Source organism: Emys orbicularis, chromosome 25 (genome assembly GCF_028017835.1).
Source record: "Emys orbicularis isolate rEmyOrb1 chromosome 25, rEmyOrb1.hap1, whole genome shotgun sequence".
NCBI classification, from domain to species: domain Eukaryota; kingdom Metazoa; phylum Chordata; order Testudines; family Emydidae; genus Emys; species Emys orbicularis.
The window spans coordinates 5720822-5735555 of NC_088707.1; the positions used below are offsets into that span (position 1 = coordinate 5720822).

General features: G+C 53.0%; 1 protein-coding gene across 1 annotated transcript in view; it reads right to left on the minus strand.

The window, feature by feature from the left end:
- SKAP1 (src kinase associated phosphoprotein 1) overlaps window positions 1-14734 on the minus strand; it is a 235036-nt gene that overhangs the window by 34047 nt on the left and 186255 nt on the right. The window contains exons 8-9 of the mRNA XM_065422494.1: window positions 14494-14557; window positions 12859-13047 (exon numbers count right to left, since the gene is read on the minus strand). Of these exons, the coding sequence (XP_065278566.1) occupies window positions 12859-13047; window positions 14494-14557 (253 nt within the window). The remainder of the gene's footprint in view (window positions 1-12858; window positions 13048-14493; window positions 14558-14734) is intronic.

The window sequence follows — 14734 nt, forward strand, 5'->3', positions numbered from 1 at the left end:
AAATGCACTGGATTGAGCTTTCCCTCCATAAGTGACTTGCCCTGTAAACCAATTCAGCTGTTTCTCCTCTGGGCTGGAAAGGGAAAAAGCTTGCTATTGTTATTTGCATTTTCAAATACTAGGGAGATGCTCAGATTACGTGGTCACCGTAGACATGTCTTGATAGATAAGGAGATGGTCTCCTGATTGGAGAGCTACCCAAGCGTCACAGGCTCTGTGCCTCAGTTTACTTATCAGTAATGGGGATAATCCTACCTGCCTACATCAGAGGGGGGTTGTGGAGATTAGTTGGCTAATTCCTGTAAAACCAGACTCATCTGAGCATTGCTGTAGAAGCTCAACGTATTGTTTTCATTCTAATTAGTGCTAACGGGGCTCATCTGGAAGTTACAGGGAGAGCCAGAACGCGGAGGGACAAACAGGGGGAGGGATAGCTCAGTGGTTTGAGCATTGGCCTGCTAAACCCAGGGTTGTGAGTTTAATCCTTGAGGGGGCCATTTGGGGATTTAGTTGGGGATTGGTCCTGCTCTGAGCAGGGGGTTGGACTAGATACCTGCTGAGGTCCCTTCCAACCCTGATCTTCTAGGATTCCAGTTTCAGTCTCCACAGTGGATGAGAATATAGCAGCCCTAATGAGAGACAGTGTGTGTGTTTTCCACTGCACAGCAAAGTAACACGTACAAGCAAAACATGCTCCTGGGAGAGCAGCGATTGCACAAAGGTGGTCCCATTCCAAGCTCTCTGTTCCCTGCGTTAGCACCTTCGTGGCTGGCCTGTTTCTCTCTCCAACCCAAACATCCTCTCCCTGCACCATTCCACCTGCAACGTGAGCCCTCTCGGTCTCTCTACCCCACTGTTGCAAAGAACTCAGTCTACACGACCATTATAATCCAGCCAGTTGCAACCCGGTTAAATACTGCAGTGCAGAATGGACGTAGCTGGTTAAAACCCGGGGACCATCCAAGGGTTGGGGGAATACGGTTAGGTTCCCCTTGCGTTACTCATTAACAGTGCTGCAACTGGGCCCGGAGACCACTGTGATCCCGCCTCTTCCTCAATTATAGTTGTAGCGTAGATGGGACCTAAATGCCCTCTCTCTTCCAAAAGTCACACGGTCAAAGAATGCCTTGCAAACGACGGCATCTGTCTTGCCTTTGCTGCCACTGGGTAAGAAGGAAACGGCTAAGCTCTACTGGAGCCATCTGCAGGGAGCAACTTCTCACAACTTCGCTCCTCGGGTCAGCTGGACGCCGGTGTCCCGACGTGAGGCTAGACAGGAACATTCCAGGGAGGCTTGGCAAGTGCACACCCGGGTCCCGGCCCTCCAAAGGGGAGAACGTACATCCACTCCGTCTTCTGCTGGTACTTTCCCCTGGGCCGAGCAGCAGCAGCAGCCCCCTCACCTTCAGAGGGGAGGGGGTAAGGCAACTGGAATGGCAGAGCTACAACTCTGACAGGCGAAAGTCCTGCTAAAAATCAAGGAACGGATGAAGCTGCCACACCGAAAAGAGCCCCTTGGAGAGGCCCACGGATCCACCCCGTGCCGAATGAAACCAACAGCTGGGGAGAGCTTTCTGAAATGCCTCGGCCGCTTCTGATGCAGAACAGGAGCGACCCTGCGTGGGATAGGCTCCAGACTAAAGCTTCTCCCTGTGGGCAGGGGGGATAATTAGCAGAGAGGTTTAATGATTAAGACGGAACCCTGTCGTCCCTTCAGAAGGAACCTAACGCCACAATCTGGAGTTGAATTCAAACAGTAGGATGAAGGAGCCATTGGGGCACTTAACACCCATTCCCTATTGCATTGAGGTCACAAGCAAGTGGCTGATTCCAGAGGCTAACAATCACTGTTCCAATCAGCATCTCAGACAAGCAGTCCGCCATGCTACGGATTTGGGACTGCACACAGCAAGCAGTTCAAGCTACCCATCTATTGTTGCCATTACCATAATATGGAAGCCGCCCCATGCTGTTTAATATATTTAGCCTCACCACACCCCAGTTGCTAAGTGACTTGCCCAAGGTCACGCAGAAAGGCTGTGGCAGTGTAGGGAACTGAATGAAGATATCCCAAATCCCAGCCTAGCACCCTAATCGCTAGACCATCCTTCCTCTCTAAATACCTTCCATCGGTTTGAATCAATGGATATTTCCCCCCCACCCGCCAAACTAAATGTCCCAGATTTTAGTTTGTGTGTATTTCCCCCAACGAAGCACAGCCTGGGAGTATGGAAGACTAGTAAGTGGGCAATAGCCCTCTAGGTTTGCCATCCATTCGTTTATGCAAAGCTGTACCTTATTCATCCACAGTCTGTAAATCGCACGCTGGCAAGCGTATCAAAAAGTTACCACGAGCATTTTGTGGCAAGCACGTAACTTGGAGGAATGAGCCCTGATAACAAACCTCTGCTGTATGTCCTGGTGTCTAGCTAGCATGCTGACGGGCACATTATACGTGTCATTGACAGAGTGTGCACTCAGCAGTATTGAGTAACATTTAAGTCTCCATGAGCCCACTGCTAAGGCCTTCAGGAATTCAAATGCAATCCTCGGGAACAAGAAGCGCTAGCCTTGGATTGCAAGCTCTTCGGGGCAGAGACTGTCTTTTCGTTATGAGCGTGTACAGCACCTTGCACCATGGGGCCCTGATCCCTGATGGGGGCCTTTAGGCGCTACCATAATACAAATAACGAACACCCCTTCAGACTGTACTCTGCCCACTCACATGGAGATGCCCCATCCACTCACAACCTGCATGCCCCTGATCACACCCCATCTACCTGCCAACCTACACCCGGCCTATATGTGGTTATACCCCATCCCCCTGTGATCTGTGTGCGCCTGATTTTACCCTCATCTATTTTCCGCACACCCATGTTTACTCATCTATCTCATTGCACACGTCTAATTGCAACCCCATAGACCTGCAGTCTGTGCCGTTCATCTACCACAATCTTTGCCCTCATCTGAGCTGTCCTTGGGCCCCCCCCTTTCCCCAAACCCTCTGGCCTCTCCTCCCTTCTTGGGAAGCCATCAGCCAGCACTGGCGCAGGAAAACACATGACATTCCAAGGGGAGCATTTCTTCTACGTGACTTTTGGTATGCAGGGGGGGGTGGGGGAAGTTGCATCAATTATGCTAAGCCCATCGGGCCTTCTGTGTCTCTCTCCCCCCTCCTGGCTTGTGGTGCAGCAGGCAGCCTGGCTCCTTCCCGCCCCTTCCTAGCAGTAACGCAGGCTACTCTGCAGTGCTGGGCAGCGGAGTGTGTGCTAACATTTCCACGGAGGGTGATCTGTCTCGCTTTCTCTCTGCTTTACGGGAAACCCCTCCAGAGAGCGGAGCCGGTTCCTGTTGCCATTACAGCTGCTGCGGATCCGCATTTCCCGCCTCTAATGGGGTCAGGCGGCTTGCTTGATTCCAGCCCCCTGCTCGCAAAGACGAGAAAACTTTACCCAAGTCCTTTTGCTTATTCTGCACTCAGCTACAAGAAGGTACCATGGCTGGCAAAGGGAAGGAGAGAGCACCTTTCCCAGCAAGTCTCCGTCCTCTGCCACCTCACCCCAATTTCACAGTTGACGTATCACAGAACATTTTAACCAGAACCTCCAACCGCCCCCCACCCACAGTTTAAAAGTTCAAGTCATGGGAGCCAGGAACAGGGCACTAGGCCTCCAGGGTTCTATTCCTAACTCTGAGCAGAAGCGTCGCCTAGTGGGTAGAGAAAGGGGGTTGAGTGTCAGGACTCCTGGGTTCTATTTCCAACTCTCAAGAGTAGGTAGAGGGAAGTCCGGATGCTAGTTCTCTTCCTGGCTCTGAAAAAGAGGGTGGTGTAACGGCTGGAGCAAGGAGCTGGGAGTCAGGGCTGCTGGATTCTCTTCCCGGCTCCGTCACTGAGTTGGGCGAGTCACTTCCCTTCCAGTGAAAAAATGGGACAACACCCTTTGTAAAGTGCTCGGAGCTCCTCAGAGGAAAGGGCCTATGGAAACGGAAAGTCTTTTCAGCCGATCCCGCCAGGCTGCAGTACGCCCCCTGTATTTCACTGCAGGGTACAAAGCCTTGATCCCGCTTCTCTTTGCGCTGCTCTGACGGGCGCGAGCTAAGACCTAAGACCTCACCGAAACAGATGCCTGTGGAGACGCGCCATGAGCGAGGTGCGGGGTAATTCAAACATCTGCCCCTTCTTGGGACGGGGTAGCTGGGCGCGAGGTACAGTTTGTAGCGACGTCTAGGGCCGTGTCTACCCTCGAGGCAGCGGCTGGGTCTGCCCTACGGTGCCTAGCTACACGAGGTAGTGAAAGGCGCTGGCAGAGAGGGGAGCAGGTTAAAGCTTTGGCAGTGGGACACCACGCCGATAACGGTAGCAATGGGAGGCACTGCTTGGGCACGTTGAGAGCCGTGTAGGATACAGAGCCTACGGATCTGGGACCTCTCTACTCATTTAAGCAGTGAGTCTCAAACTTATTTGATCGGGCCTCCCTTCTTTGTGTCAGTAGGAGTTTACGCCCCCTCCCCGCCGCACAAGTACCTATACCGATAAAAAGAAAATCAACATACAACTCTCACTAAATATTAAAAGCATTGACTCAAACACAGCCATTTAAGTGTATAGTCATGTACATTTTAAGTAAGATGCTACTTCCTGGCATCACACTGTTGTTACTAGTGCGATGGGTGCGGCTGTTTTTTTGGCAATACCATCCCATGCCACCAGGGCCGTCCCTAGGTATTCTGGGGCCCTACGCAGCCCCCCCACGGGGGTGTGTGGGGCCCCAGGCCTCCGTGGGGGGGGTTGGCTTAGGAGGGGGGACCACCCCCCAGTACTCACCGGCAGCGCGGTTGGGGCCGGGTCGCTGCACTTGCCCTGGCCCTGCTGCAGAACTCAGGGGAGTGGGGACGGGGCAGGGGTGGGAAGAGGCAGGGCTGGGGCGGGGAAGGGGCGGGAAGAGCCAGAGCAGGGACTGGAGCAGCATGCAGCTGTGCAGGGCACCAGGAAATTTGGTGCCCCAGATTTCCTGGTGCCCTACGCAGCTGCGTGCTTTGTGTATGGGTAAGGACGGCCCTGGCATGCCACCCTCGGTTCTGCGCTGCTGCTGGCGGAGGCGCTGCCTTCAGAGCTGGGCGCCCGGCCAGCAGCCGCCGCTTTCCGGCCACCCAGCTCAGAAGGCAGCGCTGTGGCCAGCAGCAGCACAGAAGCAAGGGTCTAAGATGCCATGGTCTAAGATGGATGCCCTGTTCCCCTCAAACCTCAAGAGTTATTCGTTGCTGTGGGGAAAATGTGCGCAGTAAGTCCTCCCCCCCCAAAGCTTCTCATGCCCCCCCGAATACTGTACATTCTGTGCTCCCCAGTTTGAGAACCTCCGGTCTGAGCACCTTCTACGCTGCTATTTCTACCCATGCTAGCTGGGCATGCAGAGTCTGTACTCCACACAGGTCCTGTTGCACCAAGGGACCAAGTTAGCCATCGCCTACTGGGATATTTACATGTTCTAAGGAGACGAGATGGCACAGCCGAAAGTGAAGGCCACACGCTGTTACCCGCATAGGCCGACGTCAGCATCCCTCAGCTGCTCCTCCCCTACCCCGAAGCTCAAATCCTCAGCCTCACCTGCTGCCACACCGCAACTGAACACTCCACACTGGGATTTTGGGGGGGAGGGGTGTGTCAAAGCTTCGTCTCCCCAGTGAGTCAAACCGCTCCCCTGCACAACACAGAGGGCCATGGAGTCACTCGATGCTGACAGGCGCCGGGCTACGCAATTCCACCAGCCACATGATGCCACGGCTACATCCCTCCCTAAGCAGCAAGCTCCACGGTGTGGCGGAGGAGGGGACCCTGCCCCACATGACGCTGGCAGGACTCTGAATTCCATTCACAGCGGGCTTCCCCTTGCCGTGGGTGGCGCGTCCCGTGCCTGGTGCCAGCCCGCAAGTGGCAGGCTGAGCGAGTGGATTGGAAGCCGTGAACTGAAACATTAATATCATAATTAAATGCCAGCCTGTCTCCTAGCTGCACAGCGCCCCAGAAGGGCTGTGATGGATGGAGGCTTTTAGGAAATAAGGGAGAGAACTCGCAGGCTTTGGTTGGATTTTCCTCAGGAAAATGTTCCTGGGGAGCAGCTTGCTGGGGTGACGTCCCCATAACAGGCTCCATTCACCCTGCTTCGTGGTGCCTGCTGCCCCGGCTGGTGCTATGGGACCCTTTCCTGTCTAATGCCCAGGAGCAAATATCCCAAGGGATGGCACCATTGACTGGACCCACTGAAACTGCTCCCAGCTGGTGCATGCTGGCAGGTCACCCGCCTCTGCCCAGGGCTCAAGCAAATGCTCCAAGTGCTGGAGGCTGGGGTGGGGGACAGCGATCAAGGAACTAACCCAGCCCCCTGCTCCTAAGCAAGGTTGGCTGCAGTCGAAGTATGGCGATTCCCAGGTGGGAGACCCTCGTCTTCGAATGTCTTCACTGCTCTTTTTAGCTCCGTAGCCTGAGCCCTGCGAGTCCCAGTCAATTGCCCGGGGCTCTGAGGGTTTTTCTTTGCAGTGTAGACGTGCCCTTAATGACCCCATCAGCGGCTCTGGCTCGAGCACCGTTCTAACCTGCAGTCTTGTCCGGTCCCTGGAAGAGAGTTAAAATTCGGTACCACGCACGGTGCGGTGGCTACAGTTAGGCTGTTTACACTGTAACCCCTTCACCCTGTTGTGACCAGGTGCCCTGAGTTGGTTATAGTGTAGACAGGCCCAAAAGAGAAGGCAGGACAAGTTCTGCCTTCTAGGGCAGGGATTGGTCTCAGATACTACGACACAAAAAAATAGATATACCTACTGGCAAAACCCTGATGGGTCTTTTCTGAGCCCACTTCCCTCCATCTTCGCTCCCCCGCCAATATGGAATCTACCAGTGCCCGAAAAGGCTGAACACGCTGCCTTTAATGAGGCACTGATGTGGCACGTTCCACCACTGCTGGATTGCAAACCCGATCCCCTCTGAACCCCCGCAGGGGAAAACGGTTTCCCCGGCCCCGGGTTCCAAGAGACCGGGGAATCGGTCTTTCCCACCCCCTCGCCGGGCACAGCTACCGAGCCCTGGTGCTACGCCGGAGCAGCCTGCGTGAGGGGCAGATTCTCAGAGGAGCTGTGTTTTAATGTAGCAATTTGATTCAATTTTCCACTCTATAAAATTACCCATCACTGCTCGTTGCTTCCTAACAGACACCTTCACTCTTAATTTAACAATCCTATCGAATTCTGCCAGGGAAATTGGAAAAATTTATCACCTGTGAAATTTTATTTTTCCTTGGTTGTATCTGTTTTTGTAAAACTTCATTAACGACGATGACTTGCTGAGGAAATTATCTCCCCCCCCCCCCGTTTTTTTTTTTAAACTTGGGACAAGAGAAAAAATAGCTCGACCTCAGCAGAGATTGTGATTTGCATAAGAAAAAACACACAACATGGAGATTCCCGGGGAAGGCAGGGCTGGAGACAGCATAAGCTTTCTCGGTTAGTTCTCCTGGGTATTTATCTGGCTCCCGGTACCGCAGGATCTGAGCATCTCACAATCTTTGATGTATTTAATCTTAAAACACCCCCGGTGGGGCAGGGCAGGGCTGTTCTCTTCACCGTACAGATGGGGAACGGCGACACGGAGAGGCTTGCCCATGCTCACACGGGAAGTCTTGAAGGAGTCTTCAGCTACTGTCCAAACCACTGGACCATCCTTCCTCTCTTTACAGTCCCCCGAAACCTGCCTCCCGTATCACCCAGCGGGGGAGGCAAAAATCCCCTCCCCTCCAAAGAACGCTGAGCAATAGTGGCGCCATTGGGAGGGAAAGGTGCGCGGTGGCTTTGCGGAGCTGGGTCGCCGGAACTCTCTCCGGGGGAACGGTGGTGGATCCGCTGCCTCTGACACCCTCCAGGCCCATGTGCAGACAGGACATGCGCCGTAGTGAAGTGGCTTTAAGCCACAAGACTTCTCTGATGATCCCAGTTTCCACATGGCCTGTCTGGTAAGAGCTCCACCAGGAGCTTTTCACCCACCCCTGGAAGTTGCAAGGGACAACGGCTGCTAAGGTGGACAGCCCACATCTATGCTTCCTGCAGCTGCTCCCGTCAGAAGGGCTGGGACCCGGCAATCCCTCTTTTGCCTTCTCCTGCCCTCCCCCAGGATACTCTAGCGATAACGACTCTGTTCTTCCCGTGCACACTCCAACGGATATTGGTTTTCAACCGAGTTTGCCACCAGCAGGTTCTGCTGTAGTTTGCAGAGGGGACGGGGGAGTACAGGTGAGTTGAGGAGAGGCAGCCCAGCACCTTGGGCTAGCAAAGACGTCTCACGGGGGTCAGCATCAAAGGAAGGGGATACGCTGTCATAGAGTCATAGAAAATCAGGGTTGGAAGGGACCTCAGGAGGTCATCTAGTCCAACCGCCTGCTCAAAGCAGGACCTAATCCCCAACTAAATCATCCCAGCCAGGGCTTTGTCAAGCCTGACCTTAAAAACCTCTAAGGAAGGAGATTCCACCACCTCCCTAGGTAACCCATTCCAGTGCTTCACCACCCTCTGGTCCACAGGTTCCCCTCACTCACGGCTTGCAAGGCAGCGGAGAACGGGGCCCATAATTTTGAAGTCGGTGGATACAGTGCTTCTTGGGAGAGCGGCTACCAACTCAGGGAAAGTTTTGCAAAGCAACCTATTTCCAGACAGACAATCCTAGCTCGCATAGTTCCCCACCCCGGTACTTTTTATTACTTCGGGGCATTCGAACAACAATCAGATCTTTGCAGCTCCAAGGTTCGCCCGCTCCTGCTGTTTGTCCCCCCGCCTGTCGTCGGAAACCTGCCTTTGTGCCGTCACAGTTCATTGCTATGGAGCTGGTTATGGGTACTGGGAACAGACCAATATTGCCCTCCCATCCTGCAATCGCGAATGCCATAGGTGATGACTTTTATTTTCCCATGGGGGTGCTCCGCCCCAAGGCCCCGCCCTTGCTCCGCCTCTTCCTGCCCCCTCTCTGCCTCTTCCCACCTCAGCTCCAACCCCTCCCCTAAGGCTCCCGCCCGCCCACTGCTCCCCGCCCTCTCCCAGCTACCAAACAGCTGATCGGCGGTCCTGAGGAACAGCTGTGGCTGCCGGGTGCTGGGCACCCATTATTTTTTTTCCATGGGTGCGTGAGCCCCCACGGAGTCAGTGCCGATGACGAATGCTGTTTGGAGCTGCTGAGAAAAGTGCTCATCAACAGGGTTGTGTGGGGTGGGGTGGCTCTCACCGGACAAAACTCAGTGTATCCCTCCCCGCATCCATCCGAGACCCTGTAAGCAACACAGGAGGGGTTAGCGTCTTCCCCTGTCCCTATGCTGGGTTATCTCCCTGCCAAGATGAGAGAAGGATCAAAGTCCCAGGGAAAGAGAATCAGCCAGGCCATCGGGCAGGGACTGCCGGAGGCTGGTCAGGCAGATTTAGATGCTGCGGCAGTGGCTTCTCGATGCACACGGTGAAGGTCACAGGATTCTCGAGGGCATTTCCGAGTGCCGTGGTTCTCAAGGATTTCCCCGCCTGTGTCATGAGCCGCTCACTCCCACAGTGCTTTGCAGTTGCAGAAGGGGGGACGGATAGCTCAGTGGTTTGAGCACTGGCCTGCTAAACCCAGGGTTGTGAGTTCAATCCTTGAGGGGGGCCACTTAGGGATCTGGGGCAAAAATCTGTCTGGGAATTGGTCCTGCTTTGAGCAGGGGGTTGGACTAGATGACCTCCTGAGGTCCCTTCCAACCTTGATATTCTATGATGCAAAGGCCTCCGTGTAAGGATAGATTTCACCCCCCTGTGCACAAAAGTCCAGTCGTAACCAGGCCCGGACCCAGGCCTTTCTGCACTCTGGGCAGGAAGGTGGCAGTGATGCACAGGTGTAATGGAGATATCCTATCTAGAACTGGAAGGGACCTTGAAAGGTCATCAAGTCCAGCCCCCTGCCTTCACTAGCAGTACTGATTTTGCCCCTGATTCCTAAATGGCCCCCCCTCAAGGATTGAACTCACAACCCTGGGTTTAGCAGGCCAATGCTCAAACCACTGAGCTATCCCTCCCCCCTATAGAAGAGATGGGATGTAGTCAGAATGTCGGTTACAACCGGAAATGACCCGTGTCTGCTGATAGCTAGGGGGCAGAGTGAGGGCAGCTGGCTTCAGCAGTGTTACTGAGCATGCTCAGCACAAGCCAGGCAGCAAATCGGGGGAGGGCGCACGTGACCCCGCATGCCGCCCCCCATGCGTCGCCTCTGGTTACAACACCACTTAGAGGCTCCAACTGCGATCAGGGCTCCGTCGCGCTCGGTGCTGCACATACACATAGCCTGAGACAGCCTCTGCCCCCGAGAGCTTCCAGGCTAAATAAACAATAGGCTGGCGTGAAAAACGGAGGCAGAGGGAAGCGAAGCAGCTCAACCAAGGTTATGCAGCAGGTCAGTGGCACAGCGAGGAACAGAATCTATCCAGTGCTGCAGCCCCCTCTGCCTTGCGGCCAAACGGCGGAGCACAGCCCCTTATGCCCGAGAGTTTGGGCTCTTTATTGGTGCCTGGTGGAACTTCCTGGCGTCTTTAATTTAGTTTTTAAATCACTAAAAATGCAAAGCTCCAAAAATAAATAAAAGGAAACAAGGACCTAATTTTCATGCAAATGCTCCGAGCCCAGGGGAAGACGGAGCTGGGGGGGGGGGGGGGGGGGAAGAGAATAAAAAAGAGACAATGGCAGAATTGTTTCCGACTAGAATATTTTCCAACTATCTCGAGGCGGCCTCAGTAGCTCTTGAAATCGGAACAAGAGGAGAGGAAGCTGGAGCAAAGCAGGGTAGGGTATAAATCAGTAGTGGTGGTAAAGCAGCCTCTCACCCTGGGATCCTTGGAAATGTCTCTCTGGTTCCCTGAGCAGGAACAATCGTTAATGGGGCTATGTGAAGAACGCAGGGTCCGTCTCCACCACGGCCAGGGGTACGAACGGCCGCTTGTGTAGATGCACCAGCGCGAGCTGTTCTCTTGCTAATAGCAGAAGTGAGGATGCACAAGCCCGCCTGACTCCTCCAGCGAACGGACACGCTACCGCAGCCAAATCAACTCCAAGGAATAACGGTGCACACAGGCACCTCTCCAGCCTTGCCACGCTTGACAGCAGGCTCCGGGGCAGGTCCCAGGGTGCTTTTTTATGGTTAGGAACAACACAGAGGGCATTGCCCTTCTGAACTCTACGACTTTGCACTAGGAGGGCTGCTCCCGAGTTCCTCAACTGGCCACTACAGCTTGGTTCACTCCCATGCGTGGTGCACCTTTGGCAAGTGAAGCAAGTCTTTAATTGCACTATATGTTGTCCCTTGCAAGACCAGAAGCTGTATCACGGTTACAGATCCTAAGCCCGCCAGAAGGGACCATTGCTACCATCCCACAGAATGCAGGACAGAGACGACTTCTTTGAGCCCAGCAATGTGTCGGTTAAATCAGAGCACACGTTTCAGACACTGACCTTGATTTAAGAGACTCCAAGTCCCAGAGAAGCCACTGCACTGGGAGAGAAACGGGTTAACTCTCATGGTCCGCGGTGGACCAAGCTGAACACAGTTGGGAAAAGCCACGTAGGTCAGTGTGACGTTATTGATATAATCTGGGACCATATAGATCATTGTTGCAACCAAGGTCCTGTAGTGGCACGCAAATCTTGTATAAAGGGGGTCAAATGAGGTGTCTAAGACAAGGTTATGGTTTACTGGTTATGATTAGGCTGTCTATATGTGTGTATCAATTTTGTAGTTGAAGTTATGAATATTGGCTCTATACTGTCTGTATTTCAAACTTATGCTATGCTGCTGGGTGACATCCCAGGCAGACTGGTGTTAGCTCTGCCTAGCCTGCTTGATGGCCCATTAAGGACCATCAGCTATACAATGGACCCATTGAGAGAAGGCAAATATGCCTTGAGACTCAGCAAAGTATGCAGGGACTGGCCCAGGTGACTGCAGACTCCATCTTGCTGTAATTTTCCACAGTAAGAACAAAGAGGTGTTCTTACACCTGGAAAAGACTATATAAGGCTGATTCCTCATCTCCATCTGGTCTTCAATCCTGCTTCATACCTCTGGAGGAACTTTGCTACAAGCTGAAGCTTTGAACAAAGGACTGAGGACCCATCCCAGTGGGGGTGTATTCCAGAGACTTTTTTTGAACCTGCAGTTTATTCCATCGCTGCTGCAAGCCTGAACCAAGAACTTTGCCATTACTGTATGTAATTGATTCCGTTTAACCAATTCTAACTCTCATCTCTATCTTTTTCCCTTTTATGAATAAACCTTTAGATTTTAGATTCTAAAGGATTGGTAACAGCGTGATTTGTGGGAAAGATCTGATTTGTATATTGACCTGGATCTGGGGCTTGGTCCTTTGGGATCGAGAGAACCCTTGTTGTATATATTGGGATATTGGTTTTCATAACCATTTATCCCCATAACGAGCGGCACTGGTGGTGATACTGGGAAACTGGAGTGTCTAAGGAAATTGCTTGTGAGGTTGCGGTTAGCCAGTGGGGTGAGACCGAAGTCCTCTTAGTCTGGCTGGTTTGGGTTGCCTTAGAGGTAGAGAAACCCCAGCCTTGGGCTGTAACTGCCCTGTTTTAGCAATTTGTCCTGAGTTGGCACTCTCAGTTGGGTCCCGCCAGAACCGCATTGTCACAGTCAGAACACGTTATATTCAGTAGAAACATTCCCATGAAACAACCCTTTTTACTCCAAAGAAAGTGGTTTGTTGAGGGGATGTCAATACCCCTCTGCTGCGTCTGCAGCCCATTGCAAGTGGCCAGGGCGTTTCTTCACCTGATCGCTCGGCTGCTCACCTGGTAGAACCTCATAGATGTCGTCGTCCTCCTCCCCACTGGCCGCTGCCACCTCCTCCATGTTGATGTTATTGTGGGATTTCGCGTTTGGCGAGCCAAAGCCGTCGATGTCATCGTAAGCTTCTTCCTCTTCCTCCTCCTCCTCCTCCTCCTCCTCCTCATCGTACGGGATGGTGAGGGAGCTCATGTCTGGCAGGAGGGACGATGAAAAGAAAGGAATGAATCGAAGGAAAACAAAAACCACCGCGTTAAATGCTGGTGCTTCCGTCATGGGCTGAAATCTACCAGAAAAGTCAGGCAACCATCCTGCAGTGCTCACCATCAATCCTGGTCTTCAATAACACAGAACCGGGGGTGGGGGGCGCCCCCTTTTACGGTCCATAGGTGTCTGGGGAGACGGACCTCAGCGGAGCACCGAGGAAAGGAAACGTGGTCAGTGGACTTGTCTCAGACAATGTAATGGAACTGATTTGCCAGCAGGGCCAAGGTTTTAACGGACAGACTGGACATTATTGTAGGATAGAGGGCACTAAAGCTGCCTTCCCTCTTTAGGAGGTTTGCACGTCTCAGGCTAGCTTCTGGTCTCAGCTGTGCTGGTGTAAAGCTGGAGTAACTTCCGTGAAGTCAGAGAAGCAACTCCAGATTTCCACCAGTATCACGGAGCTCAGAATCTGGCCCTTACTGGGAAGTCACCTGCATGAACTCAGAACAGGCCCATCCCTGTTTTTCAAGTTCTACTCAAGCTTCTTGCAAAAAATAAAAAAATCACAATGGTTGGTTCTCTCGGTAGCAGAGATATAGAGTGAAATTGGCAGCCCTTGTCCTTCAAACAACAACAGCGTCTTTCTCTCCACCAACAAAAGCTCACAGTCCAGTAAGCGATGCTGGATGACTGGGCCCTTTCCCCCCACTCCAGTCTCCCTCCTCGTATGTTCGGCTGCGCTAGCTGATTGTGGGACAACTGGATAGGGTCAATAGCCCGCTCTGCCCAGGGATGACTGCATCGCTCTCTCTACCATATTTGATTACAACTCCTACACCCCACGGTCAGTGCCAACCCCCCGGACTGGCCAGCAGAGGGTGCCGTAAGAGCAGGCATTCAGCAACCCACTCAGTGAAGTTAGACTGGTGAAGAGTCGTAACAAATTAGATTTGAACCCCCCATGTTCTTTGCCCCACGCCAATGGGCTGCGTTGGCCACATCCTGCTTTTCTATTCATTTGGGCGCCTTCGTTTATTGCGGAGAAGAGTTTAAGGGCATCAGTGCCAGGAGGAGAAGCAGAGAGGAGACTACGGGGGTCTAGTCCCAGGTCTGAGGGGGAATATGGTCTGGTTTTACAGCTGGGGACTGGGAATCAGGATTCCCGGGTTCTTTTCCCAGCTCTGACACCGACTTGCCCTCTGACCGTAGACCTCTCTCAACTTTTCCATCTGTATAATGGGGATAACAATAATATAGATACCCACCCTGGGGGCCGCGAGGTCTAATTCCTCAGTATTTGGGGAGTTCTTTGAGATCCAGGGATGGAGGCAGCTAAAGAAGTGCAACGCTGTCTGCAGATAATGGCCCCGGGCTGTCTGAATGAACTGTAAAGTCAAGCACATTGGCTACAGCGCTCCCCGATAGCTACTCACCCTTTAACAGAAACTGGATCTGATCCACCCAGTCTTTAGCCTCTGCAGGACTGGAAGCTGTAAACTAGGGAGGGAATTCATTTGTTAGGTCATTAATGTTTTAAGCAGAGGTCATGTAGACAAGCTCCTAGAGCAGGGCCTGGGAGCCCGGACTCCGGGATTCTATTTTTGGCCCAGGGAGCTAGTTTAGTGGTTCGAGCGGGTGACTAGGATTCAGGACTCCTGGGTTCTGTTCCTGGCT